Below are 18,635 nucleotides of genomic sequence, written 5' to 3'. Positions count from 1 at the left end.
GCAATGGATTCTCAGGAGGGCAAATTTCCTGCCACATTGGTGGGTAGCCAGGGGACTGCTGTTTCTCCCCCAGGGGGGGATTTGGCTGTGATTGTGGCTAATCTTGCTGCCCAGGTGCAAATGCTGGTGGCTGCTCAATCCACAAAAAGGTCCAGAGTTTCAATTTCCTCTGGTTCAGAGGGTGATGGTGCGGGGTCTGATATGGCCGGGGTCTCCTTGTCGGGGTCCCGTTCCTCCCTGGATCTTGTGGGGTCCGAGGTGGAGGCTGAGGTTGAAGGGGTGGATAATTCTCCCCCTGGCTCGTCTGAAGAGCTTGCACTCATGGATGACTTGGTTGCTTCCATCAAGCAAACGCTGCGCTTGCAAGATGAACCGTGTCCGCCGGCTGCTTTGGCAGCTTATGGGACAAAGAGAAGGCGCAAAACATTGCAGGTTTTTCCCTGCACTGATGATTTTCAGAGCGCCGTTAAGGAACAATGGCGTAATATTCGCAAACCTTTTGCGGTACCCAGTAGGTTTAAACTGCGTTATCCTTTCACGCCCGCTACTGACGAGCGTTGGTGTGTACCGCCTCCTGTGGATCACACGATCGCGGTTCTGAATAAGTCCACTGCGATTCCTGCTGAGGATACCCCGGTTTTCTGGGATGCCACAGACAAGAGGCTGGAGTCTCTTGCCCGTCATACCTATTCTATTATGGGTTCTATGCTGAAAGCTCTGTTTGCTTCCCTTATGGCGGCCCAGGCGGTCGCGAGTTGGACGCAGGTGCTTAGACGCGTTTTGGTGGCTGACTCAGCCCCGCAGGCGACATTGGACATGGTGGATCAAATCCATCAGGGTGTCATGTATTTGTGTGATGCGGACTTGGATATGGTCCCGTTGGCCGCACGTGTACACGGTGTGGCGGTGTTGTCTCGCCGTTTGGTTTGGTTGAAGTGTTGGTCGGTGGACCAATCTTCTCGCAAGACCTTAGCCAATCTCCCTTATGACGGTTCTCATCTGTTTGGCGAATCCTTGGATACTCTGATTAAGGGGATCACTGGGGGTAAGAGCACGCTCTTGCCCCAATCCCAGAAGGCTAAGTCGGCTCCTGGTAAGAAGCATGCTTCCTTTCGGCCCTCTCAGGGGTCCTTTCGTGCCTTTCGGCCGCACTTTAAGGGCAAACCGTTCAAAGGTCAGGGCTCTCAAAAGAAGCCGTGGACAGGTAAGCAGAAGTCCGGCCAATCCGGATCCGCTGCCCACAACAGTGCGGCCTGAAGGGGCGCCCTCACCCGGTTCTGGGGTGGGGGGACGCTTGCTCGGTTTTCTATAACCTTGGCTGGCCCGTGTTCGGGACAGGTGGGTTCAGGAAATCGTTCGATCTGGTTACAAGATCGAGTTTCTCTCTCGGCCGGAGAGCAGATTTTTTCCCTCAAATCTTTAACTGTCTCCGGAGCGTTTGCGGGATCTGCACCTAGCGGTGCGGGACCTGAGAGCTCAGGGAGTGGTGGTCCCGGTGCCTCATCGGGACAGATTTCGGGGGTTCTATTCAAATCTGTTCACTGTGCCCAGGAAGGGGGGCAAGGTTCGTCCAATTCTGGACTTGAAGGCTCTAAATCGCTTTGTGCGGGTTCGCAAGTTCCGCATGGAATCTCTGCGGTCGGTGGTGGCTGCCCTGTTCCGGGGGAATTCATGGCCTCCATCGATCTGAAGGATGTGTACCTACACATCCCCATTTTCGAGGGTCACCAGAAGTACCTTCGATTCGCCATTGCGGAGGATCACTACCAATTCGTGGCGTTACCTTTTGGCCTCGCTTCGGCTCCGCGGGTTTTCACCAAGGTGCTTGCGCCACTGCTGGCCTTGTTAAGGGCCCAGGGCATCTCTGTCCTGGGGTGTCTGGACGACATTCTGGTTCGATCTGCGACCAGCCAGGGTCTGGAGAAGGATCTGTCCGTCACGGTGCAGACTCTGCAGGAGTTTGGTTGGACGATAAATTATCCAAATTCGACACTGTGCCCGGCGGTTCGTCTTCCCTATTTGGGAATGATCCTGGACTCGGTCCAAGCGAAGGTCTTCTTACCGGACGACAAAATCAAGGTTCTTCAGGGAGAAGTCCAGTCCCTCAGGGACGTTCCGTGCTCATCCCTGCGGAAGTGCATGCAGTGTCTGGGTCTGATGGTCTCGGCTTTCGAGGCAATTCCCTTTGCCCAGTTTCACACGAGGGGTCTCCAAGCGGAGATTCTGTCCAAGTGGGACGGGCGTCCGCAGTCTCTGGATGTCCAGATTTCGTTGAGCCATCGCACCAGAAGGGATCTTCTGTGGTGGCTCCAGTCCCCGGCGGTGTCGGGGGGAAAGTCTTTTCGTCCTCTTTCATGGACGGTGATCACCACGGATGCCAGCCTGTCAGTCTGGGGTGGTATTCTGGGCGTTCTGTCCGCCCAGGGGACTTGGTCGGAGGAGGAATCCTCCCTTCCGATCAACATTCTGGAGTTGCGTGCGATAAATCTCTGCCTTCACCGTTGGACGGACAGGCTGCGCGGCTGTCCGGTTCGGGTGCAGACGGACAATGCCACGGCGGTGGCTTACGTCAATCACCAAGGGGGCACCAGGAATGCCCGAGCGGCTCGGGAAGTGGCCGACATTCTTTCTTGGGCCGAGACTCATGTCTCGGCGATATCGGCGGTACGCATTCCGGGGGTGGAGAACTGGCAGGCGGATTATCTGAGTCGCCAGACCCTGGATCAGGGGGAATGGTCTCTCCACCCGGCTGTCTTCCAGATGTTGTGCGCGAAGTTGGGGCTTTCCGGAAGTGGACCTGTTCGCGTCTCGTCTGAACAACAAGGTGAAAAGGTTCGTGGCAAGGACGCGCGATCCTCGGGCAGACGCGTCCGACGCGTTGGTAGCCCCGTGGCACCAGTATCGGCTGCTGTATGCGTTTCCGCCGATTCAATTGCTGCCCAGGTTCCTTCGCAGGTTGAACTCGGAACCACACACGGTGATTCTTGTGGCACCGGACTGGCCTCGCCGGTCCTGGTACGCAGGTCTCGTGACCCTGGCGGTCGACGCTCCTTGGCGTCTGCCTCTTCGGGAAGATCTCTTGTCTCAAGGGCCGATATTCCATCCTGCTTTACAGTCGCTGGCTTTGACGGCCTGGCTGTTGAAACCGAGGTCCTGAAGGATAGGGGTCTCTATCTCCGGAGGTTATTCACACTTTGATTAACGCGAGGAAGTCTTCCTCGGGGAAGGTCTATCACCGTACTTGGAAGGCCTATTTTGCCTGGTGTGAGTCCAGGGGGTTTTCACCTCGCACATACTCTGTGTCTAGGGTGTTGTCCTTCCTTCAGACTGGTGTCGACCAGCGTATGGCGTTGGCTACGATCAAGTGTCTGCGCTGGCCGTTCTCTTTCAACGTCCTGTGGCGTCTAACTCTTTGGTTAGTACCTTTGTTCAAGGGGTGCGACATCTGGTCCCTCCTAGGAGGGCACCTTTACCTCCTTGGGACTTGAATCTTGTGCTGTCCGTGTTACAACATGCTCCTTTTACTTCAATTAGTTTTTATTTGAGTTTTCACAAAAAAAGAAACAAGCATATAAAAAACAAAATATAAAAAACAAAATAAGTTAACATAAAATAATAACAGAAAAGAAAAGAAAAAAAAAAAAAAAAAAAACATGCTCCTTTTGGCAGATCTCGTTGTCCAAAAAAGTCGCTTTTTTGGTGGCGATCACTTCGGCTCGTAGGGTTTCGGAGCTGGCGGCTTTGTCCTGCAAGTCTCCGTACTTAGTCCTTCATCTAGGTAAGGTGGTCTTGCGGCCCAACCCTTCTTTTCTTCCGAAGAGAGTTTCGGATTTTCACATCAATGAGGACATTGTCCTGCCTTCGCTCTGCGCGAAGCCCAAACATCCGAAGGAGGTGGAGCTGCATTCCTTGGATGTTGTTCGGGCGATTAGGGTTTACCTGAATTCGACTGAATCTTTCCGCAAGTCGGATTCCTTGTTTGTCCTTCCTGAGGGACCTCGGAAGGGCTTGGCTGCGTCGGCCTATACCATTGCCAAATGGATCAGACAGACTGTGGAACAGGCCTATACTTTGAGGGGAAAAATTCCCCCTGTGCCTGTGAAGGCGCACTCTACAAGATCTCTGAGTACGTCTTGGGCCTGTCGTCATGGGGCTTCTGTGGCCCAGGTGTGTAAGGCGGCGACTTGGTCGTCCGTTCACACCTTCACAAAATTCTACAGAGTGGATGTTCAGGCATCGGCAGATGCTTCTTTTGGCCGCAAGGTTCTTAGTGCGGCAGTTCCTTAGAGCCTCTTGTATGGGCTTCTTGGTTGTTTGGGATACATGTTGTTATCCCTGGGTTATTTGTTTTCCTGGGATTTTTTGCTCTGTTGAGCAAGTTTTTTCTTCTGTTGCCCAGATGGTTTCCTTCCTTTGGTAAAGTTCCTTTCTCTGCTGTGGAGACGGCGTTGCCTGGGGCGCGGCTGCGTTTCCCACCCCTCATGTTTGCACTGCTTTGGGATGTCCCCATTGTGACGAATATGAAGAGGGCGGCGACTGTCGGAGGACGTAAGAGAAAACTGAATTTTTGTAAAATCTTACCTGTAAAATTCCTTTCTCTGAGTCCTCCGACAGTCGCCGCCCCCGCCCCTCTTTTGGGGTTGATTGTACTCTCTACTGCTCTTCCACTGAAACTGGAGTATGGATACAGGAAGTGGGAGGGTATTGACTGAGGGGACCACCCCCTGGGGGTGGGATGTGTTAAAACTTTTATATTGACATATTCTGTTGCCTAGCTACACCTTCGGAGCAAAGTCTAATACCCATTGTGACGAATATGAAGAGGGCGGCGACTGTCGGAGGACTCGGAGAAAGGAATTTTACAGGTAAGTTTTTACAAAAATTCCGTTATTTGCAAAATTTTATAATAAAAACTAAAACAAAATGTTTTTTTTTTTCAACATTTTCGTTTTTTTTTTCACTTATATCGCAAAAAAATAAAAAAACCCAGTGGTGATTAAATACTACCAAAAGAAAGTTCTATTTGTGTGAAAAAAATGATAAAAAATTTGATTGGGTACAGTGTTGCATGACTAAGTAATTATCATTCAAAGTGTGAGAGTGCTGAAAGCTGAAAATTGGTCTGTTCTGTATGGAAGTGGTTAATGACCAGGCAATTTTTTGCAATTTGGCACTGCGTTACTTTAATGGAAAATTGCACAGTCGTGCGACGCTGTACATTTCTGGAAAAAAACAAAATATATTTCACATTCTGCTATATAACCTTCCCAAAAATGTAAAATTAAAAATCAAAATTTTTCATCCTTTTAGGCCAATTTATATTCTGCTACATATTTTTGGTAAAAAGAAATCGCAATAAGCGTATTTTGATTGGTTTCGCAAAAGTTATCGCGTCTACAAACTAGGGGAAAGATTTGTCATTTTTATTTATTTATTTTTACTAGTAATGGCGGCGATCTGCGATTTTTATCGGGATTGCGACATTGCAGGAAACTTATCAGACCCCCTAACTGACATTTTTGACACTTTTCGGGGGACCAGTGAAATTACTACAGTAATCAGTGCTAAAAATATGCACTGTTACTGTAATAATGACATTGGCAGGGAAGGGGTTAACCTAGGGGTGATCAAAGGGTTAAGCCTAGGGGAGTGTTTATTAACTGTATGGGGGATGGGCTTGTGAAATGACAACAGAGACCTGTGATCCTATATAGAAGGATCACAGGCGCTCTGATTATTTCATAGATAAGAATGGTCAGCTATGTTTACAACAGCTGACCATCCTTCTCTCTCAGCGAGGAGCGATCGCGGGTGCCTGGCGGCAATCTCGGCGGCCGGCCCCGTGCATCGGCATCCCCGCTACCTAGTAGGGGCAGGAGCGCGCCGGTGGTGCGCGACCGACGTAGGGCTACATCGGTTGGCGTGGGAGAGGCAGCCCGCCGCAGTAAATGTGCGGCGAGCGGTCTTAATGTGGTTAAGAACAAACTTACAGAACCTATTTTGTTCATAACCTGGGCACTGCCTGTATTCCTCCCTCTGACACCAACAATGAGGCACCATTCTCTCCAATGACACCAACAGCGGGGCACTATTCTTCCCACTAATACCAATGATGGTATTATTCCTTTTATTAATACCAATGATGGGACACTAGTCCTCCTCCTACCGGTATTATGTAATTTCTTTTTCTTGCACTCACCACCAAGTCTAAGGCATTATTTACGCAGACTCTGGGCCAATTACTACTCTCATTGGCTACAGCCCCCCTAATGTCTGAAGGTTCTTTGTTTGGCGGCCCTAACATAAGTATGCATGCATCCAAAGGAACCGTGCAAAAACAAAGTTGGTTTTGCTAACTTTTTAACTGGTAGTGACGGCAGTGTGTGAAATAAGTCTGTGTTCCAGTCTACTGGAGTGCACTGGAGTTTACAGACTTGAAGCATCATGATTGTGGGCCTCTCATAAGCCTGTAATTTGTTAGTTGTGGCAGCTCAGGTGTTTGTATTAGAATCGGTATCTAAAATTTTGCATGTACTGGTCGTCTTATTTTTATTATTATAATACAGGATTTATGTAGTGCCAACAGTTTGCACAGCACATTACAAAATGGAGGGAGACCGTACTTTTACAATACAATTCAATACAGGAGGGATCAGAGATCCCTGCTCGTTAGAGCTTTCAGTCTAAAAGGGAAGGTCAAGTGATACAAAAGGTAATAACTGTTAGAGATGTGTTAATGGAGAAAGTAAAAGTACAGTTTGTTAGTTAGAGGTAGTGTAGGTTTATTGGGGCTTAGCAGGCTTTTTACTGTTATGTATGTGCTTTTCCTAGGTGCATGACATATAAAGATCATTATTTTAACTGAATTTAGGTAAATGGTTTAATAGAAAAGTTGCTAGTGATTAATCATTAATATTTCTGTGCCACAGTGTTTGATGATGGAGATGAAAAGACCTTGAGAAGATCATCCCTCTGCCTAAAGGGAGAAAGGCATTTTGCAGAAAGTCAAGTGAGTATATTATAATTTCTTTTTTTTTTAGCATGTTTTAGAATGTCTATAGGAGGGGAATTCATGAAGCCGGTCGCAAGCAGCTTTTTCCCCTCTTTAGCAGTAAATACAGCATGATAGACTCAATCTTTATCCTAAAGAGTTAGTTTTGTGAATTATTTTCAAAAAAGGTGACTTTTTTTTCATAGTCAATAGGATATTAAATCAGGGCTTGACAAATTTGCTTGGAATCTGGGATACCGCTAAAAAAGTTAGGAGCCAGCTTTTTTTTTACATCAAAGCTTTATTCTTAATGACAAGAATTACCGATCTTAAATTTACACATAAAGACAACTAGAACCAAACATCATAGGTATTTACCTTGTGTAGATAATGAATATATTCTGATGTGACACACCAGGTGTTTAATGCAATGTCATTTTTTTTTTCACTTGACTTTTTGGTGGATATGAATATGCCTTGTACTTTTGCGTGTAATGGGCAGCGGCTCACTCGGGAAGGACAGTGCAGAAAGGTGGGGGCTCAGCAAGGTGGGGGTGATAGGAGATCCAATGACGAAGTGTAACATATGCCACCGTAGGCCCCTTTAACACAGCCACCTCTGCTCAGCAGAATCCGCTCAGCAGATCTCTCTGCTGATCCCCGCTGAGCAGGCGGATCCTGTCCGCTCTATGCAGACACCGCCCATTCTCCTCTATGGGGCAATCGGATGGAAACGGACAGTCTGACCGTTTTTTATCCAATGCCATTCAAGCCGATTCACCGCACGGATGGAAACTAGAATCACCATCCGTCTGTTTTTAGCAAACAGGATCGGATGGCCGCGGGTTGCCACTTCATAGAGGAGACTGAAGGGTCTGATCAGGTCTGCCTGAAAAACTGACAGGCGGACCTGATCAGACAGCCTGTGTGAAAGGGGCCTTCGGCTGTGTGACTGTGGCATGGCAGGGAAATTATGAAAAATAATGAATTAATTTTTTTAAAATAATGTAAAAAAAAAAAAACACACTCCCTTTCCACTTGCCTTTTAAGCAAAGGGCGCCAGATGAAGCCTGCAAAAACTTCAGTCTCTTCTCCTCTTGGAAAGGAGATGGGCGGGCATTGAAAGTGACTTGTTAGTGACTGCAAGAGGGCGCCAGTTCCCCATTGGAAGCGTCTCACTCAAGAAGGCCGAAAAGCCGTGCCCTCAATTATTGGACGGCGCGGTAGTCCGCTCACTCGCGGGGGGCGCAAAGGGACAGAACACCTCCTGCAGTGCACCCCAGGCGCCAGGTCACTAATTCTAGTCGCCAATGCGACCTGGCGCCCGGGGTTTGTCAAGCCCTGTATTAAATTATTCACATGGCTAACATGATCGTCCTTAATCTTGTGCTAATGCTTTGTAAATTTAGCCTTTTTGCCCCTTTCACACAGGGGTTCCTTTTTGTTTCATCAGTTCAATTGTTTTTTTTTTTTCAAAGAAAAAACAGACCACTTTACATCCGTTTTTTTATTATTTTACATCAGTTTTTACCATCCACTTAACCACTTTAGTCCTGGAGCCAATTTTCAATTTTTTTAAATATTTGGGTTACTGAATTAAAAAATAATTTTTAGGCCTGAAAATTACCAAAAACCTCAAGCATTATATATTTTCTGAAAGCAGACACCCTAGAGAATAAATTTGTGGTAGTTCCAAATTTTTATGTCAATGATATTAGCAGTAAAAAATACACTAAAGTTTATTTTGGGCACATACAGTAAACTAAATAATTTACCCAATGTTTTGGTAAAATATAAAAGATGAAGTTGCACCTAGTAAAAAGATACCCAACATGCCAAGCATTACCCAGGGGGGTGTGTCTGACTTCCGGGATGTAAGGAGCTGCTTCTTGCTCCGACGCTGCACACTGATCCTGTCATCCATCCTGCATAGCTGACGCTGCACTGAGGGCTGAAAATCATCCTGTACTAGTCCTGACATGGTAAAGTATGGCAAGGACATCCTGCCATCCCCAGGGAATTGTTCGTCCTGGTCCCCTCAGCCGATCCAAGGTGGCGGCCGCAGCATGACTCCCGGGAGCGGTGCCTCACAAGCTGCTGATGAGCCCTGGCAGGAGGGGGGTGATGAATAGCAGGGCTCATCAGATTTAATTGTGGAGCTTTGTCTGTAGATGCTCTGGTTGTAGAGATGGTCCAGCTGCTGCAGCAGGTAAAGGAGCTGACTCTGACCCAGATAATGAAGGCCATTAAAAACGGACAATCCTCCTTAACCACTCATATTTATGCCCTCAGGGTAGATTTCTCTCTCCTGATGGAGGATGTGCATAAGCTGCGCCATAGTGTCTAATGCTGAACAATGCATTAGTTCAGTTGAACATGACCTATTCCTCATATCAGCTTCTATTAGAAATATTCAGGTGGAGCAAAAAGCAGAGTCTGCAAAGGTAGGGGATCTAGAGGACCACTTGCGCCATAACAACCTCCGCTTCCTGGAGAGATCGGAGGGAGGACGACCAGAGGAATTTCTGAGTGGATGAGGGAGAACCTGGGAGAGGATACCTTCTCACTGCTGTTCGCTAACGAACAGGCTCATAGTATCCCTTCCCGAGCTCCCCTTCTGGGAGGCCCACCTAGACCATTACTGGCACGGATTCTCCATTTTTGTGTCCGTGATGCTGCCCTACGGAAGGCTCGAGAGCTGGTGGATATCAAATCTAATAATAATGTGATCACCATCTTCCCAGATTTTTCTGCTAAAGTCCAGAAGCAGCTTTCTTGTGTGTGAAAAAGCATCTCAGGGAGAGGCATCTCTCCTACAGCATGTTGTACCCGGCCAGGCTGCGGGTGCTGCATATGGGCAGAGTGCAATTCTTTGCTAACCCAGCTGGATTCACTGGGCAGATCTAGAAGGGGACTTGAACTCGATATTATCCTCTGATCTGGACAGATTCAAAAAGGATTCGTCCACCTCCTCCCCTTTAGCTTCATGTGTTAATAAATACAACCTAGTGGACTGTTGGAGGTAGCGGAACCCTGAGAATCGAGAATATTCGTGTTACACGGCCACGTATCAATCCCACTCCTGAATTGATAAGTGCTTGGCTTCTCCTGAGTTACTTCCCCCGGTGGGAGACATTCATTATCTGCCTAGAGCGATTTCAGACCATACCCCCTTACTGCTGAGGTTTAGTCTCATGACCTGGGAGGGTTATAAAGTGTGGAGGTTAAGCCTATTATTGCTATCGGAGGAGATTTTTAATACTATTTTTTACGGCCAAAGAAATATGTCACTACTGGTCGGTAAATACCGAAGGTGCTTCCAAAGGAGTGGCATGGAACGCCTTTAAGGCTACCATGCAGGGTTCTATTGCAGGGTCTCTTTCCTTCTGCGGAGCTACATAGGATGCTGGGAGGAAAGGACGGGGGGGGGGGGGGTATCACTTCCTCTCTGCCAGCATTACTGCTGACCTAGCCAGCTTGCCCCACTGGAAAAAAAAATGAGTGGATAGTTGTGTGCACTGCTTCAGTATTACTGAAGGCCAGTGTTGCCAACCTACCAAAGTGAAATTTATGGACATGACACCCAAGAGAGAGATTCACCATTCCACACTGCCCGCACAGAGAGAGAGAGCCACCGCTCCACACTACTCCACACTGCCCGCACAGAGAGAGAGAGAGCCACCGCTCCACACTGCCCGCACAGAGAGAGAGGGAGCCACCGCTCCATACTGCCCGCACAGAGAGAGAGAGAGTCACCGCTCCACACTGCCCGCACAGAGAGAGAGAGAGAGAGCCACCGCTCCACACTACTCCACACTACTCCACACTGCCTGCACAGAGAGAGAGAGAGAGAGACACCGCTCCACACTGCCCGCAGAGAGAGAGAGAGAGTCACCACTCCACACTGCTCCACACTGCCCGCACAGAGAGAGAGAGAGAGTCACTGTTCCACACTGCCCGCACAGAGAGAGAGAGAGCCACCGCTCTACACTGCTCCACACTGCCCGCACAGAGAGAGAGAGAGAGCCACCGCTCCACACTGCCCGCACAGAGAGAGAGAGAGAGAGCCATCACTCCACACTGCCCGCACAGAGAGAGAGAGAGAGAGAGACACTGCTCCACACTGCCCGCACAGAGAGAGAGCAAGAGCCACCGTTCCACACTGCCTGCACAGAGAGGGAGAGAGAGAGCCACTGCTCCACACTGCTCACAGGGAGAGGGAGCCACCGATCCACACTGCCCGCACAGAGAGAGAGCCACTGCTCCACACTGCTCGCAGGGAGAGAGAGCCACCGCTCCACACTGCTCGCAGGGAGAGGGAGCCACTGCTTCACACTGCTCGCAGGGAGAGGGAGCCACTGCTCCACACTGCCCGCAAAGAAAATGGGTGTTGGGCGCTTCCAACCAAGCAAGAAGGGAGAAAAAGTTCACCGCTGTAAGAGGGATGCAGGGGATGTCTCCAAAGTCTTGTTAGGAACTGTCCCAAATGGCTGAGTACTAGGCTGCTCTGGCGGGAGTAACTCCGAGGAATCCGCTAGTAGAAGTGAGAAGAGAGACAGGCGCCATGTAGTAAGCCAAAGTAATTTATTGCACAACGTTTTACATAATAACTTACACTGGGGTAAGCTTCAGTCCGTGTATCAGCGTATCCAGCCGCACGATCCGGCCGTCCACCGGCCCGGAGGTGACGTCACAGGAAGCTGGTCCGGAGACTTGGTAACACCGGAAGCCGCAGTGGAACGCAGGCTCCCGGAAATGACGCAACGCGTTTCGGAGCATTCAAACTCGCTTGAGAAAGGAGCCAAGTGCGCATGCTCCGAAACGCATTGCGTCATTTCCCGGGAGCCTGCGTTCCACTGCGGCTTCCGGTGTTACCAAGTCTCCGGACCAGCTTCCTGTGACGTCACCTCCGGGCCGGTGGACGGCCGGATCCTGCGGCTGGATACGCTGATACACGGACTGAAGCTTACCCCAGTGTAAGTTATTATGTAAAACGTTGTGCAATAAATTACTTTGGCTTACTACATGGCGCCTGTCTCTCTTCTCACCCACACTGCCCGCAGGGAGAGGGAGAGACCATTGCTCAAGAAAATTGCTTGATTCCCACATGAACATGATAAAGCCTGGTACACACCACTAGTTTTTTTCATTCAACCCAGCAAGTTGAATGAAAAAAATCTGTCAGCTCCGATCAGAGCCGCAGCCGCTGTACTAACTATCCAATGTTAGTACAGTGATCACCCCTGCTGTTCCTTTGTGTTCCAACAGGAGGACTGCCCCCCCCCCACACACACACACACACACACACACACACACACCAGATCACTCCGGTCAGCGCTCTCATCCATTGGAGGAGAGCACCCGCTGATCGAGAGCTTGTTGGCTGCTGGTTTTGCAGCATGCTCATCTGACAGAGGCCGGCCAAAAAGCCAGCTTCTGTCGGACCAGCTGCCTTACACATTCTATGCAATAAGGTGAAACCCTTCTTTGCTGCAGTTGCCCCCAGAGCCTCTCCTTTTTCTGAGCCAATCCAGTGATGTGCACAAACCCAGCGGCTCCAGCCTCTTTCTCTGTCCTCATTGGATAAATTGATAGCCATTGGCTGAAACCATTGGCTCCCGCTGCTGTCAATCAAAACCAGTGACATGGGAGCGGGGGGCGGGGCCGAGTCCCACTTTCTGTGTCAATGGATGCAGCAGTGGGACTTGGGAGCGCGCCTGCAAGGTGTACCCCCACGGAAATCGGCTCTCCATGGTGGCACCTGATGAAGGAGCGCCGGTGGAGCACCCCAGAAGAGGACGATCTGGGCTGTTCTGTGCAAAACTATTACAGCGGCAGGTAAGTATAAAATGTTTGTTATTTTTTTTATTAACAACAATTGGAACCTTTACAACCCCTTTAACAAAATCCCCAAATCTTCTGTTATGTGCTCCACTTAGGTGTAGAATGTCACTTTGAACTCCACCTTATATCCAGAACTCTCTTTATGTATTATATGTGCACAAAATAAGGCAAGAGCACATCTAATACCTACAGAAAATTATGGAAATAAGGTGTGAGTTGGAAGTGAACCATGTCATTGCCTGGGGAGAGTAACATTTAGGAGGTTAAAACAGGCAGTGAGGAAATGTGATATCCCCTCCTCACTGCCTGTCAAATGCCTCTGAAAAGTGACCCAAGCATGGATCTTTTCAGTGGAGTGGCAGTGTCTGCTGCAAATGCATACAATCCTTTGCGTTTACACGGTGCGCTGTAGTTTGGCTGCAGTGCTGGTGTACTCACAGTTTTCCTTAGCTGCAGTCTCATAGATTTATTTTAGGTTGTGCGTTTTTCCTGCTGTTCTTTTTATAAAGTGCATCAAAGTTGCAGCTCTTTTTGTTCATTTTAACCACTTTAGGACAGTTTTACCCCCTTAAGGACCAGGCCATTTTTTTGCGATATGGCACTGCGCTACTTTACCTGACAATTGCGTGGTCGTGCGGCGCTGTACCCAAATAAAATTTACAGTGCCTTGCGAAAGTATTCAGCCCCCTTGATCTTTTCGACCTTTTGCCACATTTCAGGCTTCAAACATAAAGATATAAAACTGTAATTTTTTGTGAAGCATCAACAACAAGTGGGACACAATCATGAAGTGGAACGAAATTTATTGGATATTTCAAACTTTTTAAACAAATAAAAAACTGAAATATTGGGCGTGCAAAATTATTCAGCCCCCTTCAGTTAATACTTTGTAGCGCCACCTTTTGCTGCGATTACAGCTGTAAGTCACTTGGGGTATGTCTCTATCAGTTTTGCACATCGAGAGACTGAAATTTTTGCCCATTCCTCCTTGCAAAACAGCTCGAGCTCAGTGAGGTTGGATGGAGAGCGTTTGTGAACAGCAGTTTTCAGTTCTTTCCACAGATTCTCGATTGGATTCAGGTCTGGACTTTAAATTGGCCATTCTAACACCTGGATATGCTTATTTGTGAACCATTCCATTGTAGATTTTACTTTATGTTTTGGATCATTGTCTTGTTGGAAGACAAATCTCCATCCCAGTCTCTTCCCTGTCCCTGCTGAAGAAAAGCAGGCCCAAACCATGATGCTGCCACCACCTTGTTTGACAGTGGGGATGGTGTGTTCAGGGTTATGAGCTGTGTTGCTTTCATACCAAACATAACATTTTGCATTGTTGCCTAAAATTTCGAATTTGGTTTCATCTGACCAGAGCACCTTCTTCCACATGTTTGGTGTGTCTCCCAGGTGGCTTGTGGCAAACTTTAAACTACATTTTTTATGGCTATCTTTAAGAAATGGCTTTCTTCTTGACACTCTTCCATAAAGGCCAGATTTGTGCAGTATACGACTGATTGTTGTCCTATGGACAGAGTCTCCCACCTCAGCTGTAGATCCCTGCAGTTCATCCAGAGTGATCATGGGCCTCTTGGCTGCATCTCTGATCAGTCTTCTCCTTGTATGAGCTGAAAGTTTAGAGGGACGGCCAGGTCTTCGTAGATTTGTAGTGGTCTGATACTCCTTCAATTTCAATATTATCCCTTGCACAGTGCTCCTTGGGATGTTTAAAGCTTGGGAAATCTTTTTGTATCCAAATCCGGCTTTAAACTTCTCCACAACAGTATCTCGGACCTGCCTGGTTTGTTCCTTGTTCTTCATAATGCTCTTTGCGCTTTAAACTGACCTCTGAGACACAGTGCAGGTGCATTTATACAGAGACTTGATTACACACAGGTGGATTCTATTTATCATCATTAGTCATTTGGGTCAACATTGGATCATTCAGAGTTCCTCACTGAACTTCTGGAGAGAGTTTGCTGCACTGAAAGTAAAGGGGCTGAATAATTTTGCACGCCCAATTTTTCAGTTTTTTATTTGTTAACAAAGTTTGAAATATCCAATAAATTTCGTTCCACTTGATGATTGTGTCCCACTTGTTTATTCTTCACAAAAAATTACAGTTTTATATCTTTATGTTTGAAGCCTGAAATGTGGCAAAAGGTCGCAAAGTTCAAGGGGGCTGAATACTTTTGCAAGGCACTGTATGTCCTTTTTTTCCCCCACAAATAGAGCTTTCTTTTGGTGGTATTTGATCACCTGTGCAGGTTTTTTTTTTTTTTTTTTTGCGCTATAAACACACAAAAAAGAGCGACCATTCTGAAAAAAACAACAATATTTTTTACTTTCTGCTGTAAAACATTCCCAATAAAAAAAATTTAAAAATCTAAATTTTTTCATCATTTTAGGCCAATATTTATTCTGCTACATATTTTTGTTAAAAACAATCCCAATAAGTGTATTTTGATTGGTTTGCGCAACAGTTATCGCATCTACAAACTAGGGGATAGATTTGTCATTTTTATTTATTTTAGTTTTTTTTACTAGTAAAGGCGGCAATCTGATTTTTTTGCGGGGATGTGACATTGCGGCGGACAGATCGGACCCTTAACTGATATTTTTGACACTTTTGGGGGGACCAGTGACATTACTGCAGTAATCAGTGCTATAAATATGCACTGTCACTGTATTAATGACACTGGCAGGGAAGGGGTTAACACCAGGGGCAATCAAAGGATTAAGTGTGTCCCCAGGAAGTGCAGGAACACAAGATCCCGGTGTTCATTACTGACAGAATGGCGTACTCTTTTGTTTACATAGGCAGACCGCCATTCTGTCTCCATGGGGAGCGATCGCAGGTTGCCGGCGGACATCGCGTCCGCGGTACCTGCTGATCGGCTTCCTCTCTGGCCAATCGGCACACGCCCCTGCTGTCTTTTACACGAAACGACACACGGGTATGTCGTTTCGTGTACTAGAGTAAAACTGCGGCGACTGGTAAGAAAGCAGTTAAATGTACAGCCTAATAGAAGTCTATGGGACTGGGGGTAACATGCAGGAAGACTGTGGGGACACCAGCACTGCAGCCAAATCACACTACATAGGAGCAGATACTGCACAGGCTGCTGAAATAGAACTCCTTAGCTGCAGGAAAGGAAATAGGACAAGGGAGAGAGCAGAAACGGGGGGAGGAGGAGAGATCGGTCACAGCTCACTTACTTGAAGGCAATGCACGGCTTCAGGCCTACGATGTGGCTGTCAGTTCAAACTTTCCCGCCCACACAATCCTCTTCACAGACCTCAGGCACACAGGCTTCCCGGAGTGTGGGCGGGCACATTGAGAGAGGGGCGGGAGGAGGCAGAGCTTTTCTGGAGGGGGCTGTGCAGTGTATGGAACTCAGCCCTGTGACTGATGCAGCCAACCTCCCTGTCACAGGACACAAAGCAACTCGCAGCACGAGCGTTCCTGTTCCCCTCTGACACCGGCCGAACAGTAGACTCGGCCAGCTCCGGAACTGCACATGCGCAGTTCCAGCTGGTGGCAGAGCGGCCTTTTTTTATGGGAATTACAGCGGCCTGGGGGGAAAATGCCTCCTTTCCCCCCCGCCCAGTCCGCCCCTGGTGTCTGAGGATGATTACTAAAGAAGAAACAGAGGCTGCTATATCCACCTTTGATGCAAATAAGACCCCCGGTTTGGATGGGTTCTCTATTGAATGTTACCTCATATACTCGGAGTATCTTACCCCCAAATTACTGGATATGTATTCTGGATCCTTTGCGCAAAATGCTTTACCTGCTTCTCTACGTGAGGCGCTAATAGTTTTAGTTCCAAAGCCAAACAAGGACCCTAAATATTGTGAATCCTATCATCCAATATCCTTAATTAATGTTGATATAAAAATTCTGTTGGTCCGCAGACTAAATGTGCCAAGATCATCCACCCGGATTAAACCAGCTTTATACTGGGCCGTTCCACAGCTATAAATATATGTCGCCTGTTTACAAATATACAGATCATTACAGAACCCCCAGATAATTGTGGCCTTGCTCGATGCACATAAGGCGTTCAAATTCATTGAATGGCCTTATTTATTTGCGGTCCTTGAGCGGCTTGCTTTTGGTCCAAAGTTTATTAGATGGGTCAAGTTACCGTATGCTCACCTGGTGGCTCGAATTCGGGGTAAATAATTTTGTTATTGATCCCTGTCCAATATGCTGTGGCACCTGACAGGGGTGTCAGTTATCACCCCTGTTGTTTGCCCTGGCAATAGGGCACCTAGCAGCATTACTGAGGCAACCTACACATATTCAGAGTTGTAGAATAGGTACTTTGGAGGAAAAAACATCCTTGTACATGGATGATATGCTTTTGTACTTGGCGGACGCCGATACCTCCTTATCCACGGCCTTGCATACAATTGCGCAAACTTACACTTTTCGGGGTTTTGAAGTCAATTGGGGTAGGTCAGTTATATTCCCCTTTAACCCCAATACAACCCAGTGTTTTTATCGTCAAATACTCTACAGGTGGTGAATACATTTAGATATCTGGGGGTGGAGGTGCAACGACCTGTATAATCCTCCACTTCATCCAAATTGCCCCTAAATTTATTGGGGAGAATTAACATATTTAGAATGATATACCTGCCTAGCTTTCTCTATTTTGACAGGTCCTAGTTTATCTTCCGAAAAAACTTTTTTCAAATGTAGATGGCCATCTTTCATCTTTTTTGTGGGGTTTGGGTCCTGCTAGAATCTCCGTGAATACCATTCAGGGGGAGGGCTGACAATGCCAGACTTGCAACCCTACTATCTGGCAGCCCAATTAACGCATGTGCATGCTTGGTTTTTCCGGGATCTGCCGAGTGCAGCGGTCACGACCCAGGCAACAATAATGGGATCATATGAGGCCTTAATCAGATCACTATAGAGGAATAGCCCGTATCCACCTGAAGGGGGCGGCAGTCCTTAAGCTCTCATACAAAATACTGCTCATGTGCAATAAAAGGCTACAAGAAACGTCTCTATATAACTCTCCTAATTCCCCATGCTGCGCCACATCGGATTCTGGGGTGCGTTCCTTTGGGCTCTCACTCACCTCTACTGCAACCCTACTTCTCAGGTTAAAACCCCCTTTGCCCTTTCTTCCTATTTTCAAGTAACTTATGGCACTCGGCAGGGGTGCCCACTCTCCCCCTTATTATTTGCCTTGTGTCGAACCGCTGGCGGCATCTATTCGGAATAACCAGGACATTCGAGGTATACCGGTTAGGGGGTGAGAATTCAAAATTTCACTATTTCAGACGACGTTATTCTTACACTGATGCATCCTAGAACCTCCCTACCCAATCTACATGCCGAATTGGACCGCTATGGAGCTCTCTCAGGATATAAAATTAATATGTCTAAATCAGAGGCTCTCCCTATTAATATCTCAAATGTTGAACTAACACACTTATCATCCTGCTTTTCCTACTCTTGGAAAACGAAGGTCCTTAAGTACCTAGGAGTTTATATAACCCTAACTTATGCTACCTTATACAAGGAAAATTTTCCCCCTCTCTATCACCACCTCAGGACTCTCCTGCATCAGTGGAAGAAGCATTGCATCACTCTTCTGGGTCAGATAGCCTTAATCAAAATGTCCCTTCTCCCCAAATTGCTATACTTATTTCAAACAAACCTATACCAGCCCCCTCCACTCACGTTAAAAAGTTACAGGCAGAGTTCCTACAGTTTGTCTGGAATTATGGGCAACATAGGGTACCCCATTGTAACGCTTTTGCGTTTCTTATATGGTGTGGA

General features: G+C 47.5%; 1 protein-coding gene across 1 annotated transcript in view; it reads left to right on the top strand.

The window, feature by feature from the left end:
* ARID4B (AT-rich interaction domain 4B) overlaps nucleotides 1-18,635 on the top strand; it is a gene marked incomplete at its 3' end in the record, with an annotated part of 1,242,797 nt that overhangs the window by 438,816 nt on the left and 785,346 nt on the right. Inside the window, 1 exon segment of the mRNA XM_082250934.1 lies at nucleotides 6,930-7,009. Coding sequence (XP_082107060.1) covers nucleotides 6,930-7,009 — 80 coding nt within the window.

Source organism: Pelophylax lessonae (genome assembly GCF_965119305.1).
Source record: "Pelophylax lessonae genome assembly, chromosome: 3".
Classification (NCBI taxonomy): domain Eukaryota; kingdom Metazoa; phylum Chordata; class Amphibia; order Anura; family Ranidae; genus Pelophylax; species Pelophylax lessonae.
This window is presented reverse-complemented; position numbering and strand designations above follow the sequence as displayed.